This window comes from Bufo bufo, chromosome 7 (assembly GCF_905171765.1).
Source record: "Bufo bufo chromosome 7, aBufBuf1.1, whole genome shotgun sequence".
Classification (NCBI taxonomy): Eukaryota; Metazoa; Chordata; class Amphibia; order Anura; family Bufonidae; genus Bufo; species Bufo bufo.
The window spans coordinates 204,950,002-204,972,305 of NC_053395.1; the positions used below are offsets into that span (position 1 = coordinate 204,950,002).

The 22,304-nt window shown below is 44.5% G+C and overlaps 1 protein-coding gene across 4 annotated transcripts in view; it reads right to left on the reverse strand.

Annotated features, from left to right (window-relative positions):
- Nucleotides 1-13,877, reverse strand: part of FMNL2 (formin like 2) — a 228,958-nt gene extending 215,081 nt beyond the window's left edge. For all 4 annotated transcript variants that reach the window (XM_040441345.1, XM_040441348.1, XM_040441346.1 and 1 more), the window contains exon 1: nt 13,761-13,877. In XM_040441345.1, the coding sequence (XP_040297279.1) occupies nt 13,761-13,877 (117 nt within the window). The remainder of the gene's footprint in view (nt 1-13,760) is intronic.
- Nucleotides 13,878-22,304: the final 8,427 nt, after the last annotated feature.

Sequence of the window (22,304 nt, forward strand, 5' to 3'; positions counted from 1 at the left end):
GTGCCTCTCTATCTTTCTCTCTCTATCCCTCTCATTCTCTCCATGACTCTCCTTCCTGTGCCTCTCTATATTTCTCTCTGTGACTTTCTCTCTCTCTCTCTCTCTGCCCCTCTCATTCTCACCGTGACTCTCCTTCCTGTGCCTCTCTATATTTCTCTCTGTGACTTTCTCTCTCTCTCTCTGCCCCTCTCATTCTCTCCATGACTCTCCTTCCTGTGCCTCTCTATCTTTCTCTCTCTATCCCTCTCATTCTCTCCATGACTCTCCTTCCTGTGCCTCTCTATATTTCTCTCTGTGACTTTCTCTCTCTCTCTCTCTCTCTCTCTCTCTGCCCCTCTCATTCTCTCCGTGACTCTCCTTCCTGTGCCTCTCTATATTTCTCTCTGTGACTTTCTCTCTCTCTCTCTGCCCCTCTCATTCTCTCCATGACTCTCCTTCCTGTGCCTATCTTTTTCTCTATCTGTCTCTCTCATTCTCTGTCTGAACCTCAATCTCTCCATGACTCTTCTTCCTATGTCCCTCTGTTTCTTTCACTCTCTCTGTCTCTTTCTCTACATAGTACACGTAACCCCAGATCTGAAAAGCTGTAATGAGAGCAGAGGTGTGAGCCTGGGATGTGAGCAGAGCGAGGTGTTTGGACAGTCATGGTGGGGCAGCAGCTGTCCCATGGGTGCTGTGTAGAGTCTGTTGTGTGCAGCCATGGTCCTAACTCACATCATGCTCTGAGACAAAGGAAGTACAGGGCCACTCATCCCTGCCAAGTGTATGTGCAGCCCAAATGTATTTGGCAGAAAGTAAGCTGCATGGCTGCCAAATTATTCATTTTTAATAGTTTTTTACAGATTCTTTAGAACATGTGTATACAATGTAACATTGAAGACACGTAAACAAAGTAACCATAACCACAAATACAAAGTAAACTAGGACAGAGGCCCCAGTATAACAATAATAATAGGATTCTGAATAAAGGGGTTCTGGCCATCAGTATCAGATTGGTGGGGCTCTGACACCCCTGACGATCAGCTAATCGGGAGCAGCTCTGGCACCGGAAATAGGAGTTGCCCCAAGACCTAAACAGGAAAAGGAGATAAGGGTCTAATAGTGGGTGACCAACCACTGGCATCCCTACCGATCGGTAGAATGGGGTCCGGTGTTCCCCTGTATGAATAAAGTTGCCGCTCCATCCATCTCTAGGGGCTGCTAAAGAGAAGCCGAGTATTTCACTTGGCTTTCTCCATCAGTCCCATGAAACGTCTGTACTGTTGACTGGTGCATGACCACCTCTTCATTCATTTTGCGATTTTTGTGATCGGTGGACCCCATTCCTCTGTCATTCTTCCTGGAAATGTAGAATACATTGACAGATGGATGTTACGATTCTCCTTGTTTATAGGGTGTGTCCATACACTGTCAGCACTGATTGGACGGTGTCATCCACACCTCTTCGAAAAGGCAAATGGTAACAACTAGTTGTCAATTTTTTCATACATTTCCAGAAGGAATACTAGAGGAATGGCACAGAAATCTATACCCTAGAACTGTCCCTTTCTCTGTATTACTAAAGTAGACATTTCAGGAGAGCTGACCGGACCTCTTTAAAATAAAGGGTCTAAACTTTGTCTAACTTTACACCACCTACCAAAAGTTTGCCCCAAATTTGGCACACATCAGTGGCGTAACTAGAAATTACTGGGCCCCACAGCACATTTTTGAAAGTCCTCCCTTCACCAGAAACTTCTTCGCAACCCCCACTCTTGTGGCTAGTCAAAATCGCACTCTCAAACCGGGCCCAGTAGCTGCTTTGTCCATTTCCTACGGTTTCACTATATATATTGTCACTGTATATCACTGTTGAGTGGGCCCTGACAATAAAATCTTTAAGTCCTCATCCTGGGTGGGCCCCTTCTGAGTTTGGGGCCCAAAGCGGCCTCTTCCCCGGCTTCACCTATAGCTACGCCCCTGGCACACATCAGTGCGCCTTAAGCAGGGCTCTTTTCCTTGAAACAACAACTCTTTGCCATCCAAGGGTACTTTCACACTTGCGGCAGGACGGATCCGACATGCTGTTCACCATGTCGGATCCGTCCTGCGGCTTTTTCGCCGTGCCGCCGGACCGCCGCTCCGTCCCCATTGACTATAATGGGGACGGGGGCGGAGCTCCGGCGCAGCACGGCGGTGAACGGAGAAAGGCCGCCGGACTAAAATTACTGCATGTCAGGCTTTTTAGTCTGGTGCATTTAGCTTTGGCTACTTTCACATTTGTGTTGTTTTTTTCCAGTACCGAGACCCCGCAGAGGATCTCAATACCTGAAAAAAACATTTCCGTTGAGTCCTCATGCATTCTGAGTGGAAAGAGATCCGTTCAGGATGCATCAGGACGTCTTCCGTTCCTGCAGCATTCCGTTTTGTGACCGGACACAACAGATCCGTCACTGAAAACAATGTAAGTGAATGGTGACAGATCCGTTTTTTTTTTAGGAGCCTAAAAAACGGATCCATTACCCATTGACTTTCAATGTATTTAGTGACGGATCCATTTTTTTCCCGTTTTGATTTCACACAACCGCATCCTAACGGAACGGATGCATCCTGATGTGCAAAATCAAAACGGATCCGTTTAATTCCGGATCTCAATACCGGAATTAGCAACGCAAGTGTGAAATCTCCCCCAATTCTTATATATAGTCTCCAAAATGACAATAGGTAAACACATGGATACTATTAAGGCACTCATTGGGGTCTACGAGACATGGGGAACCAGCTCTCTGCTCCATCCTGAGGCATCATGGGATTATTTATTGCACCAGTGACCTTAATATGAATTTTGACTGGAGGTGCCCTTTAATGGGGGTGAGCTAGAGATATATGCAGCCCATCCTATGTGTCTGTAGACCTCTGTCATGGAAAACGGCAGCGCATCCTTGCAGCACTGGTTGTAGGAAAGCCGAATACTGCCGACATCATAGACAACGTCAGCTAAGAGATTCTATGGACAATTGCAATGCGGAACGTTGTGCGTCCGTTCGTGCTCTTATCCTGGTAATGCATTTATCAGCCACCGCCTCATACTATTCATGATGGTGCACAGCACAGGTAAAATGTGCCATGTCTGCCCGGCTACGACCCTACAGTGACCACTGATGAAAGGAATGCACAGCACACTCACTATTTCCAGAAAAGTGGGTGCTCCGCAAAAAGACGCACAATAATCCCTTTCATTTGAGCGTTTAAGATGAAGCTTGTGACTTTTCTATTAGGCTTTTTCCCAGTACACAGAGGCCAAGAGCAAGCTCCACGCTCAGTCTGACACAGCTGGTTCACATAAATGTAGAAGGCAACGCGGGCTTGAAGGGAACCTGCTCCCAATACAATGAATTTACCAGAAGGCCTAATAGTAGTAAACTTGGGGTTCTGCTGTGCCCCCCTCCCCTCGACAGCCCCCAAAAATGCATGTAAAGAGTGATCAGATGATTGGTGCCAAACACATGATCCCTCTCAGCCAATCAGTTTAGAGGAATATGCTCATGGGTGTACCTGATGAGAGGATTTGGGGTTCATAGTCCCTTATTTATGTGGTTTTTGCTGTTTATATGTGAACCCTAAGAAGACCAGCTATATGACACTACTACACCGCTGCTTGAATAATATTATTAAGGCCACATTCACATCTGCATCATCATCTCTGATAGTGGACATACATAAGGGACAAAATAGCACAGCATGCAGCGCTCTTTTGTCCAGTTTGACCATTATAATCAACAGGATCCACAGGGCACCATTCGTGTCCATCACGTGACAGATCATTAGAGCAATGGAAATAAGAATGCTGATGTGAACCTGGCCTTATACTGCTGTCTGCATACTACAGTCGGAGGGGCAACCCCCTTTTTGTTGGAAAGATCCTCCAAGGTTGAGCCGATCACAGGACGCTGGGATCTCCAGTGATCGGCTGTCAGTGACCCAGCAGCAGTTGTTCAATTCTGCTGCAGCACCACCACTGGTGAAATAAAGTATTACACGGTTCTGGATTGAAATCAATAGACTGTCCGTGTAACGCATGGACCTACCAAGTCCTCTAGGGCAGTGTTCCCCAACTCCAGTTCTCAGGGCCCACCTGTCGGTTATGATTTGGGAATATCCCACAGAATGAATACCTGGGGTAAGTCCCGATGCATGGACACTAATTATATCACCTGCTCAATATTAAGGAAATCCTGAAAACCTGCACGGTAGGTGGATCCCTAAGGGACTGGAGTTGGGGAACACCGCACTAGGGCAAGGACACTCTTTGCAGCTCTTCTTTTCCAATACCATCAGCAGGATAAATGTCCTGTATTTTGCGAATAGAAGGAGCAGACAGATGCCCATTGCAACAACCTCTCTGCTCTGTCCCTGTACAGAATACATGCTGCTGTAAATAGTGGTACAGGTCACATTATGAGATCCGACCAAGTCAAATCTTTTCACACCTAGTTTTTTTTTATTCCATTTTATAGCACTTCAATGGGAAAAATGCATCCTGGCATCATTCTACAAAAACATTCCTTTTTTTTCCCCTGTACAGTAGTAATTCGTCTTCTACTGCGATGTATGAACACATCCTAACACACCCGTCCTGTTCACATACTGTATAAGCCAGGACACTATAACCAGGAGGACACACAAAAATGCAGCGAGATACTGTATGCAGCTGACATGAAATCTCCCCCGTCTCACATTCCACTGTGAAAAGAGGGGATTAGCACATGGAAGAATAGCTGCGAGCAGGTCTAAAAACAATCCCCCAAATTAGATTACAAGTGACTTGTCAGCAGAGCGCGGAGCTTAGGGCACAGGGACTACCTGACACAAACAAAAAACTGGTGCAGACAAACAGGGGAGCTGCCAACCATGGCCCCAATCAGTTAGGCTACATGCACACGACAGTGCCGTGTTTTGATGGATGTCGCCCGTGTGCGTTCTGCAATTTCCGGAACAAAATGGGCGGCCGCAAAACGAACAAGAATAGGACATGTTTTTTTTTTTTTTTATGCAGGGCCACAGAATGGAGGAACGGATGCGGGCAGCACACGGAGTGCTATCTGCATCTTTTGCAGCCCCACTGAAGTGAATGGGTCCGCATCCAAGCAGTGAAAAATGCGGCTCGGATGCGGACCAAAACATGAGGCCTTAAAGTGTCCCGATTTTGCTGGTGCAGCCAACAACATAGGTACTGATTTTTTTCCAATTAGTTAAATTTCAATCAAATCTTAGAGCTGATCTAAAAAAATGCCAAGAAATCGGAAAAAATCCACATGTCCTGCCTGGCATATGTTATATGGCGAGTCACACTGAATTTTTTCTGGACTAAAAAAAATAAATGACGCGGAATCCGCTTTTTTTCCATGTTTTTTATTGGAACTTTGTGGATTCAGCACGAAATCCGAACCAATAAAGATCCCGTCATTTCTTTTTTCCACTACTAAATGTTCTTTTAATATAATTCAGCATGAAAAACGAGTTACTTTTGTAATTTACGTTCTATTACAGAACCGCTCCAGTTGTGAGATTCTCTTTACTTCCCTGGTGTTTAATCAGTAATGTACACGTCCACCTACTGAGGTGGTCGCACATGCTCAGTTTTAGCCTTTAACTGCCACCAGCCCTATCTACTGTGTGTTACAGGGAAAGAGATGCGGATGAAAGGACATCATGAGCTGTGATAGGGAGATAGCTGCAGTGTAAAGCACACACCCCCTGAGAAATGACGTCCCCCCTGAGAAATGACACCCCCCCATAGAGAAAGGATACCCCCTCCTGAGCTACCAGCCTGACAAGAATCTAGCAGAGTAACTAGAGCAATGAATGTGGAGATCTCTGGACCCATCTGAGGTACAGGGCTGGTTCTAGCTTTGTTAGAAAGAGGTTGTCGCAATCTTCTTAAAACGATTCTCATGCCCAAGCTCATGAATCTATTGCATAACTCCCCGGTATGGATTCCTCGCAGGATATTCATAAAAATTGATAGGTTATTTAGGGATCTGATTTGGCGCCATAAAAAAGCACGGATTAAACTAGACACTCTGCAGAGAGGAGAAGAGGAGGGAGGGCTAGCAGCACCGAATGCATGGCTTTACTACAGTTGAGGGGATGGGGGAGGACTCCTGGAGACGTTGCCTCAGCCAGATTGGTGGCGGACATTATCGGTCACGATTCTCCAATGGTCTTGTTGGAAAATAGCGGACTTGTTGGTAAGCTGTCAGGGCATCCCACACTTTCCATGATACACAAAGTTTGGCAGAAATGTCGGGCGCTGTTATCAGTAAAAGGATTTACACAGTTTTCCCCTATCTGGAGGAATCCGCATCTTCCTGAACTATTCCAATTAGATGGCTTTTCACCCTGGGAGCGCAAAGGAGTGAGGTATCTACGTCAACTACAGAGTGCTGATGTTTTTAAGTCCTTTGAGCAGTTGAGAACTGAATTTGGTCTCCCACATACGGCCTTCTATCAATTTCTGCAATTACGGCATGCTTTTCAGAAACAGGCTAGCTCTATATCATTGAAATGTACTATGGTCCCATTGTTTCAGCAACTTCTTACTAACAGTTCCTCGAGCGGGCTGATATCATCTACCTACAGGAACTTATATGTGAAGTCAATAAAACAAGAGGTTTTAGCAGTTAAATCTAAATGGGAAAGCGAGGTTGGGCCGATTTCAGAAGAGCAGTGGAAGACGATCCTAGCACTCACCCCGCAACTGTCAGTGTGTGAGGGGCAGCGTATGTCCCAGTTGTTTTTATTGCAGCGGGTGTATAGGACGCCAGAGTTTTTATGTCGGATAGGTGTTCGGGAGGATGCGGATTGTCCTAGATGTGGCATGAGCCCTGCTTCCTTGTTACACATGTTCTGGGATTGTGCAGAGCTCCGGAATTTCTGGTCCTCGGTTCTGGCATTAATAAAAAGACGCATTTAATATCACGGTTCCGCCTGGTCCGAGAACATGTGTAGTAGGAATATTAGACATCAAAAATCGCCATCACCGTTTGGGAGTGCAGCGTCTGTTATTTCAGGCTAGGAAACTGATAGCCAGATTCTGGCTTAGACCTCAACCACCGTCTAGGGGAGAATTCCTTAGTAGGATGTCAGATATAATACGCTTAGAAAAAGGTGTATATGTTAAAAGACAATGTGTAACAAAGTTTAACAAAATATGGGATAATTGGGAGAAATTTAGGATACAGTGTCCGGATTAGCCTCTCTTCTTAGTTGAACTATGGGAAGGTAGAGGCACAGTTATTTTGTTCTTCAGCTTAAAGAGGACCTTTCATCAGAATCAAGTATGTAAACTGATTATACAGACGTGTAGAGCGGCGCCCAGGGATCCCCCTGCACTTACTATTATCCCCGGGTGCCGCTCCGTTCTCCGGTTATAGCCTCCGGTATGTAAGTAGTTAGGCTCCACCCAGTGGAACCTGCCGGCGTCTCTTTCTCCTATGCTGTAGCGCTGGCCAATCGCAGCGCTCAGCTCTTAGCCAGGCTATGAGCTGAGCGCTGCGATTGGCCAGCGCTACAGCATAGGAGAAAGAGACGCCGGCAGGTTCCACTGGGTGGAGCCTAACTATGACGATACCGGAGGCTATAACCGGAGAACGGAGCGGCACCCGGGGATAATAGTAAGTGCAGGGGGATCCCTGGGCGCCGCTCTACACGTCTGTATATTCAGTTTACATACTTGATTCTGATGAAAGGTCCTCTTTAATTAGTTATACACGTACGATGTATGAAAGTGTTTAGTACTACACAGGATGGGTGTGAAGAAGAATGTTAAACAGACAGGAGAAGTACACCAATGGCTGAGCTTAAGATACATTAATAAAATAACTAATGTTGGCGTTCGGATCCGTTCCATCGCTCGGGTAAGGGGGGGGGGATTGGGTTATAGTTGGGCAGGGAGGGTTGGTCCTATGTTCATTAATTACAATGGATGGATAGGTGGTTTGTACATGGTATACTGTGTAACTAGATTACTTGATCTTAGATGCATCTTATGATATGCCTGTTGACATATTGCATACTCATGGAAGTAATTCTTTGGCCGATCATGTAATACTATGATACTATTGTTATCAACTGATGCATGTATAATGTGCAGGCTATTTTCTTTCTTTGTATTTTTGTGATTTTCAAAAAATGTCAAATAAAAATTATCTGATTTAAAAAGAAAGAGATTGTCATGTACTATATGATGTCTGATTTTTATTTTTTACATTAATCATGGGATAACCCCTTTAACCTTAAATGTCACATACAGGCTCAGTCTTACTGTCCCCAAGTGACACCAGTTGCTCAACCAGCTGTGATTTGCAAGAAAGCCGCCCCAGCCAGCCAAAGACCAAGACTTTTTTTTTTAGAGGGGGCAATACTGTGGCTGATATGTAGGAAGGTATACATATAAGGGCTAGGCATCAACGTACCTGTTCCAAATATTAGAGGCTGAGTATAATGGGGGTCCTTAATTAATACCATTAATTATTTATAAACATTCCTGCAAGCGATAAAGTGCAACCAATCAGAGCTAAGCTTTCATTTGGTAAAATGTATTAGTAAAATGGAACGGAACCACAGCTGTCATGGCCTCCATTACTATCACGAGTGTAAATGGAGTCTGAACAAAAAGTGAAAGGAACAAAGCATTCACAACAAACCTTCCATCATCATCGCTGCTCTGATCAGGACAACTGTCCATCGGAAAACCACCGTAGGCTGTTCATTTTAAAGGATATGTAGACCTTTGGAGGCAATTTTTGTTTATGATTGCATTTTACCCATTTTGGGCTAAAAATCATATTTTCAATTGGCCTTTATTAAATATATTGAGCCCTTCTGTCACAAACTTTCACTTTGTGCCGGTCATCTAATAACCCTTATCTCTAGACTTCTAAGAGGTCATAAACACTTATTTCAGACACATAAGATAAGAACTGACCTATAATGAGTGTTTATAATGTCAGAGAGCAGAGATAAGGAGCCCGTCAGCTCCACAACTGATGGAAAAGAGAGAAAATCCACAGGCAGCTAGTAGAACATGTCAGCTATGTACAGAAAAAAAGGATTCCATATTGTTAATAAAGACCAACTGAAAAAAAATGATTTTTAGCTCAAAATAAGTATAATGCAATAATTTAAAAAAATGCCCCCAAAGGTGTACTTAACCTTTAAATCAGGGTTCCTCAACTCCGGTCCTCGGGACCCACCTACCAGTCATGTTTTCAGGATTACCTCAGTATTGAGCAGGTGATATAATCAGTGTCCATGCATCAGGACTTACCCCAGGTATTCATTCTGTGGGATATTCTCAAATCCTGACCGGTAGGTGGGTCCCGAGGACCGGAGTTGAGAAACCCTGCCTTAAATGTTTCTTGTTCATTATAGCATAAATGTTAGATTGCGTCTTTACCGTTAGCTTGACTCCTCTATTCAGTACTTTTTGCTAATGTACGTTTGGTAGAGTAGGAAAAAGTAGGAGACAGATGGAAAAGAGAATGACTGCAGGATTAGACTACACAAAATGTGTTTGTAGTCTGTCACCATGGAGACGTATAGATCTATGTAGAATCTACTTCCGATTCTGCTTCATCTTTTATTGTTATTTTTATTTTTTATTACTGGGGCATTTTGTAGGAGACAGATTGAAAAGAGAATGACTGCAGGATCAGACTACACAAAATGTGTTTGTAGTCTGTTACCATGGAAACATATAGATCTATGAAGAATCTACTTGCGATTCTGCTTCATTTTTATAGTTATTTTTATTTGAAATCCTGAAGCAATTTTCATTTTTTTTGTCTTGGTGGACACACCCTTTAAGAAATGGTCACCTTAAGAGGGCAGCAAAACCATCATAACTGTTGCCACTAGAGATTAGGGAATCAGGGAAACTCTGTCTTACTCGTGTTTCACTGAAGCCACCTATAAGACAGCAGGCTGAATACGGATCCATATTTCAGTCTTCATGGTCTATGTACATTTCCATAATCCAGCACAACAGATTTGCAATACATACAAGAATAGGTAACAATCACCACTACATTTAAAAAGTTCCAGACCGGTAAAACAAAGACTAATGGGGTCATTTATCAAACTGGTGTAAAGTAGAACTGGCTTAGTCGCCCATGGCAACCAATCAGATTCCACCTTTCATTTTGGACAGCTCCTTTGGAAAATGAAAGGTGGAATCTGATTGGCTGCTATGGGCGACTAAGACAGTTCTACTTTACACCAGTTTGATAAATTACCACATAAGTGACCTCTGACAATGCGCTGCAGCTTGTAGGACTACAAGTCCAAGCCTCTTCTCTGAAAGTGGAAAATTACAACCCACCCACCCAATACTAATGGTTGTCAGAATGTACTGAGCTGCGACGTGTTCATTTATGGCGGGTTAATAAGTCACCAGCCGTGTGAGAGTTTACTTGACATTGAAAAATTCGTCAGTCATCCATTTCCAATGTGTTAACGTTGCTGAATAACTCAGGACTGATTTACATGTGAAATGCACACAAAATCGTAGCTACGGGAAGAATCACATCATGTAGGAGGGCGCGTAGTGAGGACGCTAGAGAAAATCCAGTCGCTTACCCTGATCAGAACTTTCCCTTTCAGCATCAAGAAAGTCTTATATTACAAAGCTGACAAAGAAAACATAAAAAATTTCCTTCTAAAAAATAAATAAATAAAAAAGACCCATAAATATAAGTTCTGGGATGTCCTCTTACGTCACGTGTTCGGTTACTATCGTCTTTGTGGAAAGTTGGGTGACAACCAATATGGCCGCCATTACATCACCTACAAGACTTGTCATCCAGCTTTCCTGCAGACTTCAAAGGCAAACATATACAGTGATATCAATATGTCTGAGGTTTGTCCTCCAGGAGTCTGGAAAAGATGGGTAATCTTGAAGCTGTAGTGGCAACCATATTCAGGATATACCCACCTAAAACTATCAAATAAAAGGGGTTCTCCTTTGTGACAATATCAATAAAGTTTATTGAAGGTTTGTCATTATTATTATGTGTCCCAATTCAGTCCCTGAGCCTCAATCTCTGGGACCATGTCTACAAATACGTCTGTGGCAAAAACAGAGCTCGGGGGCGAAAACACATCGAAAATTTGAATATGTGTTTGATAAACTTTATTGACACTGTCAGAAAAAAGACTCCTTAAATAAAAGATTTCTTTCAGCAAGGAACTTTATTGAAAACGTCAGTAAGAATCCCTTAAAGTCTATCACCTTCTTAAATAAAAGGTACTCCTTTCTCTAATAAACTTTATTGATAATGTCACAGAGAACATGTAGCCAATGACAATCTCAGCGATGTCAGAAAATTGTCACCGTTGTTTATATAAAAGTGATACCTTTCTTCAACTAACTTTATTGACATTGTTGGAGGCACCTCTTGTCACAAACCCCTTAAAGTCTATCACCTCCTTAAATAAAAGGCATTCATTTCTGCTAAAAACTTTATTGACAATGTCCGTAAGAAGCCTTTTACAATCCACCACCTTAATAAAAGATACTCCTTTCTACAATAAATCTTATTGATACTCTCGGAAAGAACCCCTTAAAATCTACCCCCTCCTTAAATAAAAGATCCATCTTTTTTCAATAAACTTTATTGACAATGCCACAGATAACATATAGTGCATGGCAATCTCAGCGATGTCAGAATATTGTCACCGTCGTTTATATAAAAGAGGTACCTTTCTTCAATTAACTTTATTGTCATGGTTGGAGACACCTCTCGTCACAGACTCCTAATGGCTATCACCTCCTTAAATAAAAGGCATTTCTGCCTTTCTGCTATGAACTTTATTGACAATGTCCATAAGAAGGCTTTTACAATCCAACACCTCCTTAATAAAAAAAATACTCCTTTCTTCAATTAACTTTATTGACACTGTTGGAGAGAACGCCTTAATTTCCATCACCTCCTTAGATAAAGAGATATTACTTTTTTTTATTTAATAAACTTTATTGACAATGTCACAGTGATTTCAAATAATGGTTGTCAGTTACATTATTTATTCAAACTAACCAGACATTATATAAATGCACATGGACTGCTGGACACTCTATGATTGACTTTATAGTAGCTGCCTATGGATCATCTATTATCTCAAATTATATATCTGATGATCAAAATACGTAATGTTATTATAGTATGAAAAAATAGTTTGATATTTAAAGGGACAAAACAGGTAGCTGCACAGTGTATGAAAGCTGAGACCCTATGAGCAGGGGTGCACCACCAATGAGGCCAGGTGAGGCGATCGCCTCAGGCAGAACCGGGAGGGCAGCTAAAGGGCCATGGGCTGAAGGGAAGGGGTTAGGTTAAGAAATTGGCATTGGGTAGAGGGGGGTGCTGTTTCAGTTTTCGCCTCAGGCAGCAGAAAGGCTAGGTGCACCCTTGCCTATGAGGGACACGCTTAGTATTTAGGGTTCTCCTAAGGGGTCGTCTCTGCGTCAAGTCTTGCTAGGTGTCAGACTATCTGTATATCTGACTGTCAGATTAAAGGAATTTTGCTGTAGTATACTACTAGTATTACTAGTATCATTGCACGGTATTAGTAGTATTACCCAAACAAGTAGTATATGGCACTGTATATGAACATAAATTGATTTTAGCATAATTCCAGACGACTGGCACCTATGATGTGGCTTGTGGTGTAACCCTAGTGAAGCGCCACTTCATAATGTTAACACACTGAGTGTAATCTAAACATAATAACGTTACACACAGCAAAGCGGGAAGTGCTGAATGTAACCCCAGTTTACTCTAGGCAGGAGTTGTAGTTTGACACCATTTTGCATCAACCTGCTCTAAGGCCCTATTATTCCCCTATAGTCTGAAATGTCCCTCCTGTCAATCACGCAATGAAATGTTAGCTCTCGTGTCTAGAATTACAATCACTTCACTATCGTCTACTGGAACTGAGTAAATATTAAGTGCACTTGTAGCCGCGAAACAAGATGAAAGTTTATATTTTCTTTGAAAAAAAAGAAGAAAAAAATTCCTCCTAGCACATGAAAGGGCTCCACAACCCAATGTATCCACACCACTATAAGGCTGGAGGACAAATTTGCCCAAAAAGTCAATGTGTGATGGTTGAGCTGGAGATCTCAGATCACACTATGGTTGTGGTCAATTGCAACTTTTGACCATTGACGTGCACATTGTGCGACTCAATTCAATCCCACGTAACCCGACTTAGTCGTGCGACTATAGGTGTCCTAACTCCAACCTTCGTTCATCCTATTACGTCCAAAACATTTGTACTCCATATCTCCCTAGGCTTTCTGTAGGACATGGTACTTGGAAGTCACTGACTTTCCATTTCAAGACCTGACACCCTGTAAGACAATAATGAAATGCAGATTAGTCTCGCCCTCCCTGCCTCCCTCTTCTCCACCATTGAGCAGCGTCTTTACAGTGTAATATCTCCACATGGGACATCATCCCATGTCTTTTACTACAAAGAAGGAGTCCCCCCCTTCAATTGTAATAGGCTTGGAAGGATCTAGGAGAAACGTGCTTAGCTGAACCATCCCCTTGCAAACAATCAAGACAATGGGTCTTTTCTCCAAGGCGTAGAGAAAGCAGCAATCATATTTCAACCTAAGAAAAAGGTGCAATGTGTAGACTTTCTGCAGAGGACACCATAGCGAGCCTCAACACAGGGAAGACATGGAAGGACCAAGCCGGGTACAATGCACTCACCAATACGATGGCAAACCTCTCCTCCAGTTCTCCTGGTTCAGGCATTGGCAGCTTAAGGGGCATATTATGTGCCTTGAAATCAGTCTGGTTAGAATCCATGCTGCCTGCATTCCCCATGATGAGCAGCCTGGGTGAAGGCCACCTCCACACCTCACTCCTGGCCACAGGAATTAACAAGTCACCAACACACAGCTGCTTGTCCTTCTTTCCACCTCCCCAAAGTGTCCAGCAATCCCAAGACCAGCAGCAGCAGCAGCACAGATGGGAACAGATCCAATGCAATAATAGATCCAAGGCTCCTTCTAGCACATAGGTGGCACCTGCACCTTCCTGGTCCTGGGTGACCTCCAGAAAAAGTCCAGCTTGATACCTAGACTAGGGTTTGGAGGCACGGATGGCATCTGCATGTTGCACAATTTGCACACCACTCCCCGCCTGGTGCTGCTTGCTGCTAGTGTGAGGAGCACAAGAGGCTCAGGGCAGCAGCAGCAGCAGCCTGAATGCAACATGGAAACTCCCTTTATTGTCCAAGGGAAGAGGCAGAGGCTCCCTCTAGTGATCCTGCAAGCTCTGACTATGGAGAGGTGAAGGCAGCAGCAGCAGCAGAGGATGCAAGGACAGGCTGACACCTCCTGCAAATCTCCCCACATTAGGTTATTATTATTCATTGGCACCCACAGACATGGAGCAGTGCTTGAATTGGGGCCCCTAGTATTAGCTGGATCAGCACAATTATTGTTGTTACAATGTTACTATTATTATTGTCATTATGTTATCATACTACTATTATTAATAATAGCAATATAACTATAGTAGCAATCATTGCTAATAAAATAAATAATACCATGAATCCACCCCAGGTGGTAAATATGTTTTATCTACTACAAATAATAATAATAATTAGAGCTAAATTATTAATAATAATAATAATAATAATAATAGCAACAATCATTCCTAACTAGGATATGGGGCTTTGCAAGAATTCGTAAATAATATTGTAGTTCTCCTCCAGGAATGAATTGCTCCAAAAATGTTTACGCCCCATGCACAAGTCCGTATGTGTTTTGCGGTCCGCATATCGAAGATCAACAAAACACAACTACCAGCTGAGTGCATGCCGCCATTTTTTTTTAAACTCCTTTAGAAATGTCCTATCGTTGTCTACAAAACGGACAAGAATAGGACATGTTCTTATCTTTTTTTGCGGGGCCACAGAACTGACATACGGGTGCGGACAGGACATGGTGCGCCGTCCACATCTTTTCAACCCCATAGAAATGAAATGAAAATACAGTCGTGTACATAAAGGCTTTATAGTTGTTTGTTCTGAATAGAAAACGATACTTGATTAGTAATAGTAAATAATACTAGTAATAATAACAGTAATAATAATAATGTGTCATAAATTATTATATAAAAGAGTAACAATAATAACATTAGGTTTGTAATGAAAATGGATCTAATCTATGTGAGCAATAGATAGAACTGATAAAATAACAATAACATTAAGGGTCAGTGCACATGGGGTAGAACTGGGTTATGACTCGATTTCTATTGTAGATTTAGGCCTCTTTCACACTGGCGTGTGCGCCCCGTTGCCGTATTGCGGATCCGCGAATGCGGATCCGCAATACACGGGGGCCGTTCCGTAGGCATTCCGCATCACGGATGCGGACCCATTCACTTAAATGAGTCCGCAAATCCGGAGATGCGGAATGGTGCGGAACGGAACCCTACGGAAGCACTACAGAGTGCTTCCGTGGGGGTTTCGTCCCGTACTTCCGTTCCGCAAAAAGATAGAACATGCCCTATCTTTTTGTGGAACGGCCGGATCGCGGACCCATTCAAGTGAACGGGTCCGCGATCCGATGCGGCTGCCCCACAGACTTTGCTTGTGTATTGCGGCCCGCATTTTGCGCACAGTGTGAAGAAGAGGCCTTATACCCGGGTTTGACCCTTTCATTATTATACCTGTGGATCCACCATGGATTTCAAGTAGAAAATCCGTACATAGCTCCCATTCACTACAATGGGACTTAGGCTACTTTTACACTTGTCATCCGGTATCCATCGGATCCGTCGCCGGAACTGCCTGCCGGATCCGGCAAAACGTATGCCAACTGATGGTATTTGTAAGACTGATCAGGAATGGATCCTTATCAGTCAAAAAATGCATTGGAATACTGGATCCGTCTTTCAGGTGTCATCTGGAAAAACGGATCCGGCATATTTTTTTCGGTCTGCGCATGTGCAGACCAGAAGGATGGATACAGAATTCCGGTATTTTAAATGCCGGATCCGGCACTAATACATTCCTATGGAAAAAAAATGCTGAATCCGGCATTCAGGAAAGTGTTCAGTTTTTTTTGGGCCGGAGATAAAACTGTAGCATGCTGTGGTATTATCTCCGTCCTGATCAGTCAAAAAGACTGAACTGAAGACATCCTGATGCATCCTGAACGGATTGCTCTCCATTCAGAATGCATGGGGATAAAACTGATCAGTTCTTTTCGGGTATTGAGCCCCTAGGACGGAACTCTATGCCGGAAAAGAATAACGCTAGTGTGAAAGTATCCTTACAGAAACAGCCGAGCACCTGCCCACTTGGGTGTTTCGGTGAACCTTGCCACCTAGGGCCGGCACTCAGTCCCGTCTCACTGTGGAAACGGCAACTTGGGACATCCCCCTTAATAATGGAGCCAGAACATCTAGAATGAAAATAGTGTTCATCAGGTTTCCATCAAAGTCTCATTTTTTACCGCCATAAAAATAATGCAGAATACGTTATACCAGCTGTCTCAACGACCAGAACCCCCGATAGAAACTGCGTAATGCAGACCGTAGCCTATTAAACAAAAAATTATGCCAAGAAAAGGACCTTAAAGGGATTGTTTACATTTTTTTAAATTCCCCCTACTCAGTGGTACCTAATAAGGGAGCTATACTTACCTGTCCCCCGATGCTTGTTTCTGGCTCTGTGGGTCCGGGCTGTCTTTATTGCACTTCCAGTCCCTGTATATAAACTTCCAGTACGAACGTAGCCAAAGCCATGCCATGACTGGCCTCAGCGGTGCTCAGGGACACATTACTACTGAGGCCAGTTGTTGGCTGCAGCGGTGCACGTGTATCCATCTGTGCAAGAATTTTGCATGCAGTGCAATGAAGACAACCCGGGACCCAGGGAGCCAGAAACGAGTGTCAGGGAGCAGGTAAGTATAGCTCCCCTCTCAGGTCCCACTGGGTGGGGGAGGGGAAATTAAAAAGTAATGCAAAATGACATCAGCTTGTATCAGTTCAGTCAGTGTGGCGGCTGTGTCCGAGGTGCAGCGTCGGACTGAAGTCCCTTGAGCCAACCAGAGGAAATAATTCTGAGGGCCCACTCTCTGGGTATATAGGACCTTAAAGACCCTGTTTTATCAGGGCTCCATTATTGTCGCAGATCCTCTGGTACTCTGGTGGGCCAGTCCGGCCTTGCGAAGGCGCCATAGAAAAGAATGGGATCCATCAACGGGGCATACATATCAGAGAAGCAAACCATGTTGCTGTTAAGGGAAGCCCCGACCAAGTAGACTATAAAGGGTGGTGGGAATGAGAAGTTCCTACGTTGGGATCTTCTTCTCATGTCTATCTGCCCCAAGTGTCTAGGGGTGTGAGGTGTTGTTCCTATTGTAATCTTTGGTCCCCCATCTTCTCTATATAAGTCTGTGGTTAATGTCTAATCTGGAGTAGAAGACTGTGCTGGTGAAGTCTGACCACTGAATAAATATGGGCTTTCAGCTGGAGTGAGCGTCCTCCATGGCTGTAGCCGCCGGCATTCCCCCTGTTTGCTTAGTGAATGTCTGCGTCTTCTACCCGGATGCTCATGTTTTCACAGTCTAGTCACCTTTGTAAATCTCCTCCTCTATTATACAAATACATTACAGCTTTTAGTGTAGCTGCGGATACGCCAATGACATCGTGTCATCACCCGATCCGAATTTTACGGTGATGCAGACCTGTAAATATAGGAGAAAATAATCAAATAGGGCTTTCTGTGCCATAAGGAGGACGTTCCTGAAGGCTGTTACAGAAGTTTTGCGGCTTTAAATCGTCTCATGTTTTGGCGCATGCCACAATTTACCCAAAATCTGGCATTTTTCTTCCCATGACACTTTCAGAAGTTAAATGAGAAGATCACTTTTTGGGTGCATTTTTGATGTGTGACCATGATAAATGTCTCAGCTGGTTGCAAAATACGTCGGGTTAACCCCCTGGTGTGCGGTCACTTAAAAAGGCAGAAATTATTAAACCCATGGGCCATCTGAAAAATGTGGCGGAAAACAAGAAACCAAAGTCAGACAGTGACATGCCAATCTCTTTCTAACAAAGCTGGAACCAGCCCTGTACCTCACATGGATCCAGAGATCTCCCCATTCATTGCTCTGCTTGTTTTGCTAGATTTATTTCAGACTGGCAGCTTAGGGGAGTGTCCTTTCTGCAGCTGAGGGGGGCGTGTCTCTTCTCAGGGGTGTGTCCTTTCTGCTGCAGCTGAGGGAGGCGTGTCTCTTCTCAGGGGTGTGTCCTTTCTGCTGCAGCTGAGGGAGGCGTGTCTCTTCTCAGGGGTGTGTCCTTTCTGCTGCAGCTGAGGGAGGCGTGTCTCTTCTCAGGGGTGTGTCCTTTCTGCTGCAGCTCTTTCCCTGTAACTGTCACAGCTTCTAACAGAAGATATGGCTGGTAGCAGTTGAAGATTTAAACTGAGCATGTGCGACCACAAGAAATAAGGAAAAGAACAAACAACAGGTGGCACTATACAGATACATTTTATTGAAAAATTCAGTGGCTTATACTAAAATAAGTAGACCAAGCACGGCGCACATAGGATATCGGCTGTGCTTGGTATTGCAGCTCAAGCCTATTCACTTAAAGGGGTTCTGCACTTTGTTTAAACTGATGATCTATCCTCTGGATAGATCATCATCTGATCGGCAGGGGTCCTACACCCGGGACTCCTGCCGATCAGCTGTTTGAGAAGACAGCGGCGCTGTTTACCGCCGGCACAGTGACATCACGACTAGTATCAACTTGCCTGGGCGGGGCTAAGTTCCATTTAAGTGAACAGAGCTTAGCCCCGCCCAGGCAAGTTGATACTAGTCGTGATGTCACTGGGCCGGCGGTAAACAGTGAGAAGGCCGCATCGCTGCTGGAGCGCCGCTGCCTTCTCAAACAGCTGATCGGCGGGAGTCCCGGGTGTCGGACCCCCGCCGATCAGATGATGATCTATCCAGAGGATAGATCATCAGTTTAAACAAACTGCAGAACCCCTTTAAACCTAGCTGCGCCTAGACCATGTGACTGATGAACATGACGTCACTGACCAAGAAAGATGCTGTAGCACTCACCGGAGTGCCAAGGCCTCTTCAAACAGCTGATCGGTGGGGCTGCCGGGAGTCGGACCCCTGCCAACCTGATATTGATTAACCATCCTGAGGACAGGTCATCAATATCACAAAACTGGACAACCCCTTTAAAGGACATCTTTCAGCAGGATCAACCCTATTAAACCAGCCATAATGGTTGATAAAGGTGATCCCGATAATTAGAAACAAACTTTCCTTCCCCCCAATCTGCTGCTGCATTTCGGGGATAAAAGTGTTTTAAATTTACAAATTAAGCCTTAAGTGCCCTGAAGGTGGGCCCTAGCCAGCTGATGCACCTTAGCTCCTCCGCTCTGCTTACCTGAACTCTCCCACTTTACTTGGTCGATAGGGTCAGGCAACCAGATGGAAGGGGGAAGGTCCAAGAAAGCAGATCGGAGGAGCTAAGGTGCATCAGCAGGCTAGGGCCCGCCCTCAGTGCACTTAACCCCTAATATTTTAAAAACAACAGTTATTTTTCCTAAAAGCAGCAACGGATCATGGGAGTAAAGGTATATTCTTAATCAGCAGGGTTACACCTACCAGGCCTTATGGCTGCTTTAATAGGGTCGATCCTGCTGACAGATGCCCTTAAATTTCCTATATGGCAGAAAGGCCCAATCAGGCACCAGGTCCAGGTACGTACGGTGCAGAAGTGTGATGCCAAATCTGCATGATTTCACCATAATGTAGTAACTTTATAGGTTTGCTTGAGATCAGGCAAAAGGGTCTGCTTGTTTCCCAAAAACATTGCCTATCCTACCCATAGGTTGTACCCATAGGTATTGCAGATAAATCACATGCAAATGAATGCACGAGGGCCTAAACCACCAACAGATGTTAAGAAACCGGCAGAATCTTAACTGTTTTCTTTGGGTGAGAATAAAGATGAAATAAACATATAGCTCAATGTCAGTATCTGACACGTAAAGGCAAGCGTCTACAGAGCTAGGATTTCTGTATGTATGGCGTTGAACGAAGTGGACATTGATCCGAATTCTTATGGAGAATTAGATTCGCCGCAGAGCCGAATTTCCTTGTGCTTCATGGTAGCGAATCGATTTTCCCTGAAATAGCGTTAAAAAACACAGCCGCCATCTAAATCGAATATCCCGCGCAAAATCCTGTGCGCGGTGACGTATGACGTCACCACGCCAGCCAACGCGGTGACGTCATCACGGACCCCGCTAGATTTCACGACGGATCTTCAATCAAGATGGCGGCGGACGGCTCTTCACTATCGAAGTGGATGAGGCAAGTATGATTTTTGTAATGTAAATTTTTTTTTACACTGTAATATTAATGTCAGATGCCGCGATCATGTATGAACGCGGCATCTGAGGGGCACAATGAAGGTGAGCGAAGCAATCGCCGCTCCCTGTCATTGCACCAGCTACTTACAAAGAAATGCGCTTCGTGATGAAGTAATTGGTCACAAAGCGGATTTTTTTTGTAAAATTCGGAGAAGCAGCCGAATTGAATTTTCCAATATTTCGCTCATCTCTAGCGGTTAGATCCATGTGAGTGAATGGATCACAGCCAGGTGGTTAATGCCAGTCTTCACATAACCGTACATAGTCATTGTAATTAAGGCTGAGGAAGATCTGCAGCGAGAGGTGATAATGACTTCACATGAACTGTATATCATTGCTGTGAACCTGCTGCCTCCAAAACCGTATCCTGCTCAAAGAGAAGAGGGGAACATGCTCCGCGCCGGTCCTACCGGTAAGTAAATTGTGAAAGAATTGGAAGATTTTCGCAGCAGCCATAAATAAACACCAGTGTTAATGTGGGAGGCTGATGTAACAGGCGGGGACAGATGATTTCAGCAAATATCACCTTCTGGTGTGAATTTGGAGATGAGCGATGCTACGGGAAAAAAACTCTTTTCGGTCTTTGGAGAAATTTTCTGAAAGAGAACCTGTCTGCAGGTTTGTAAGAGGGTCAGTTTTTAGAGTGTGGCCCTTGGCCCTGAGTCGGTAAGCACTCAAGGATGGCGCAGTAATAGAGACAGACACAGCACAACTCAAAGGGAACAGAATGGGCACCAAGTGTAATACAAACAATGACACTGAGCCTGGTGGTTAAAGTCCCAATCAGGCAAACAGCTTGGCGGCTCCAGTCTCTATAAGGAAATAAAATGTGGTGGTTATAGTCTCTAAAAGGCACACAGCTTGGTGGCTCCAGTCTCTATTGGGCAAACAGCATGGCGTTTACCATTTCTAATGGGCACACAGCTTGGTGGTTACAGTCTCTAATGGGCACTCAGCTTGGTAGTTACAGTCTCTATTGGGCACTCAGCTTGGTAGTTACAGTCTCTATTGGGCACTCAGCTTGGTAGTTACAGTCTCTATTGGGCACTCAGCTTGGTAGTTACAGTCGCTATTGGGCACTCAGCTTGGTGGTTACAGTCTCTAATGGGCACACAGCTTGGCATTTACAGTTTCTAATGGGAACAAACACAGCTTGGTGCTTACAGTCTGTAATGGACACACAACTTGGTGGTTACAGTATCTATTGGTCATACAGCTTGGCAGCTGCAGTCTCCAGACTAGCCCTCAAGATTAACAGACTTCTGTCACCCCCCAAAAGTCAAAAAATGTGGTGGTTATAGTGCTCTTACCTTTTTCTGTTGTTTAGTTTCTTTAAAAACCGCACTTTTATAATATGTTAATTACCTCACTACCAGCAAGTAGGGCGGTTACTTGCTGGTAGCCGCCGCATCCTCCTTTCAAAAAAATGCCCCCTCCTCCTGTTGATTGACAGGGCCAGCGAGCGCTCTCCTCCTCTGGCTGGCCCTGTCTGCAATTCAAATCCCGCGCCTGCGCCTTACGTGTCTTCATTCGGCGCAGGCGCTCTGAGAGAAGGACGCTCGCTTCCTCAGCACTTCCTCAGTGCGCCTGCGCCGATGACGTCCTCTCTTTCGGGTTTAGAGGTGATGTCATCGGTGCAGACGCACTGAGGGAGTGCTGAGGAAGCGAGCGTCCTTCTCTCAGAGCGCCTGCGCCGAATGAAGACATGTAAGGCGCAGGCAGGGCCAGCCGGAGGAGGAGAGCGCTCGCTGGCCCTGTCAATCAACAGGAGGAGGGGGCATTTTTTTGAAAGGAGGATGCAGCCGCTACCAGCAAGTAGACGCCCTACTTGCTGGTAG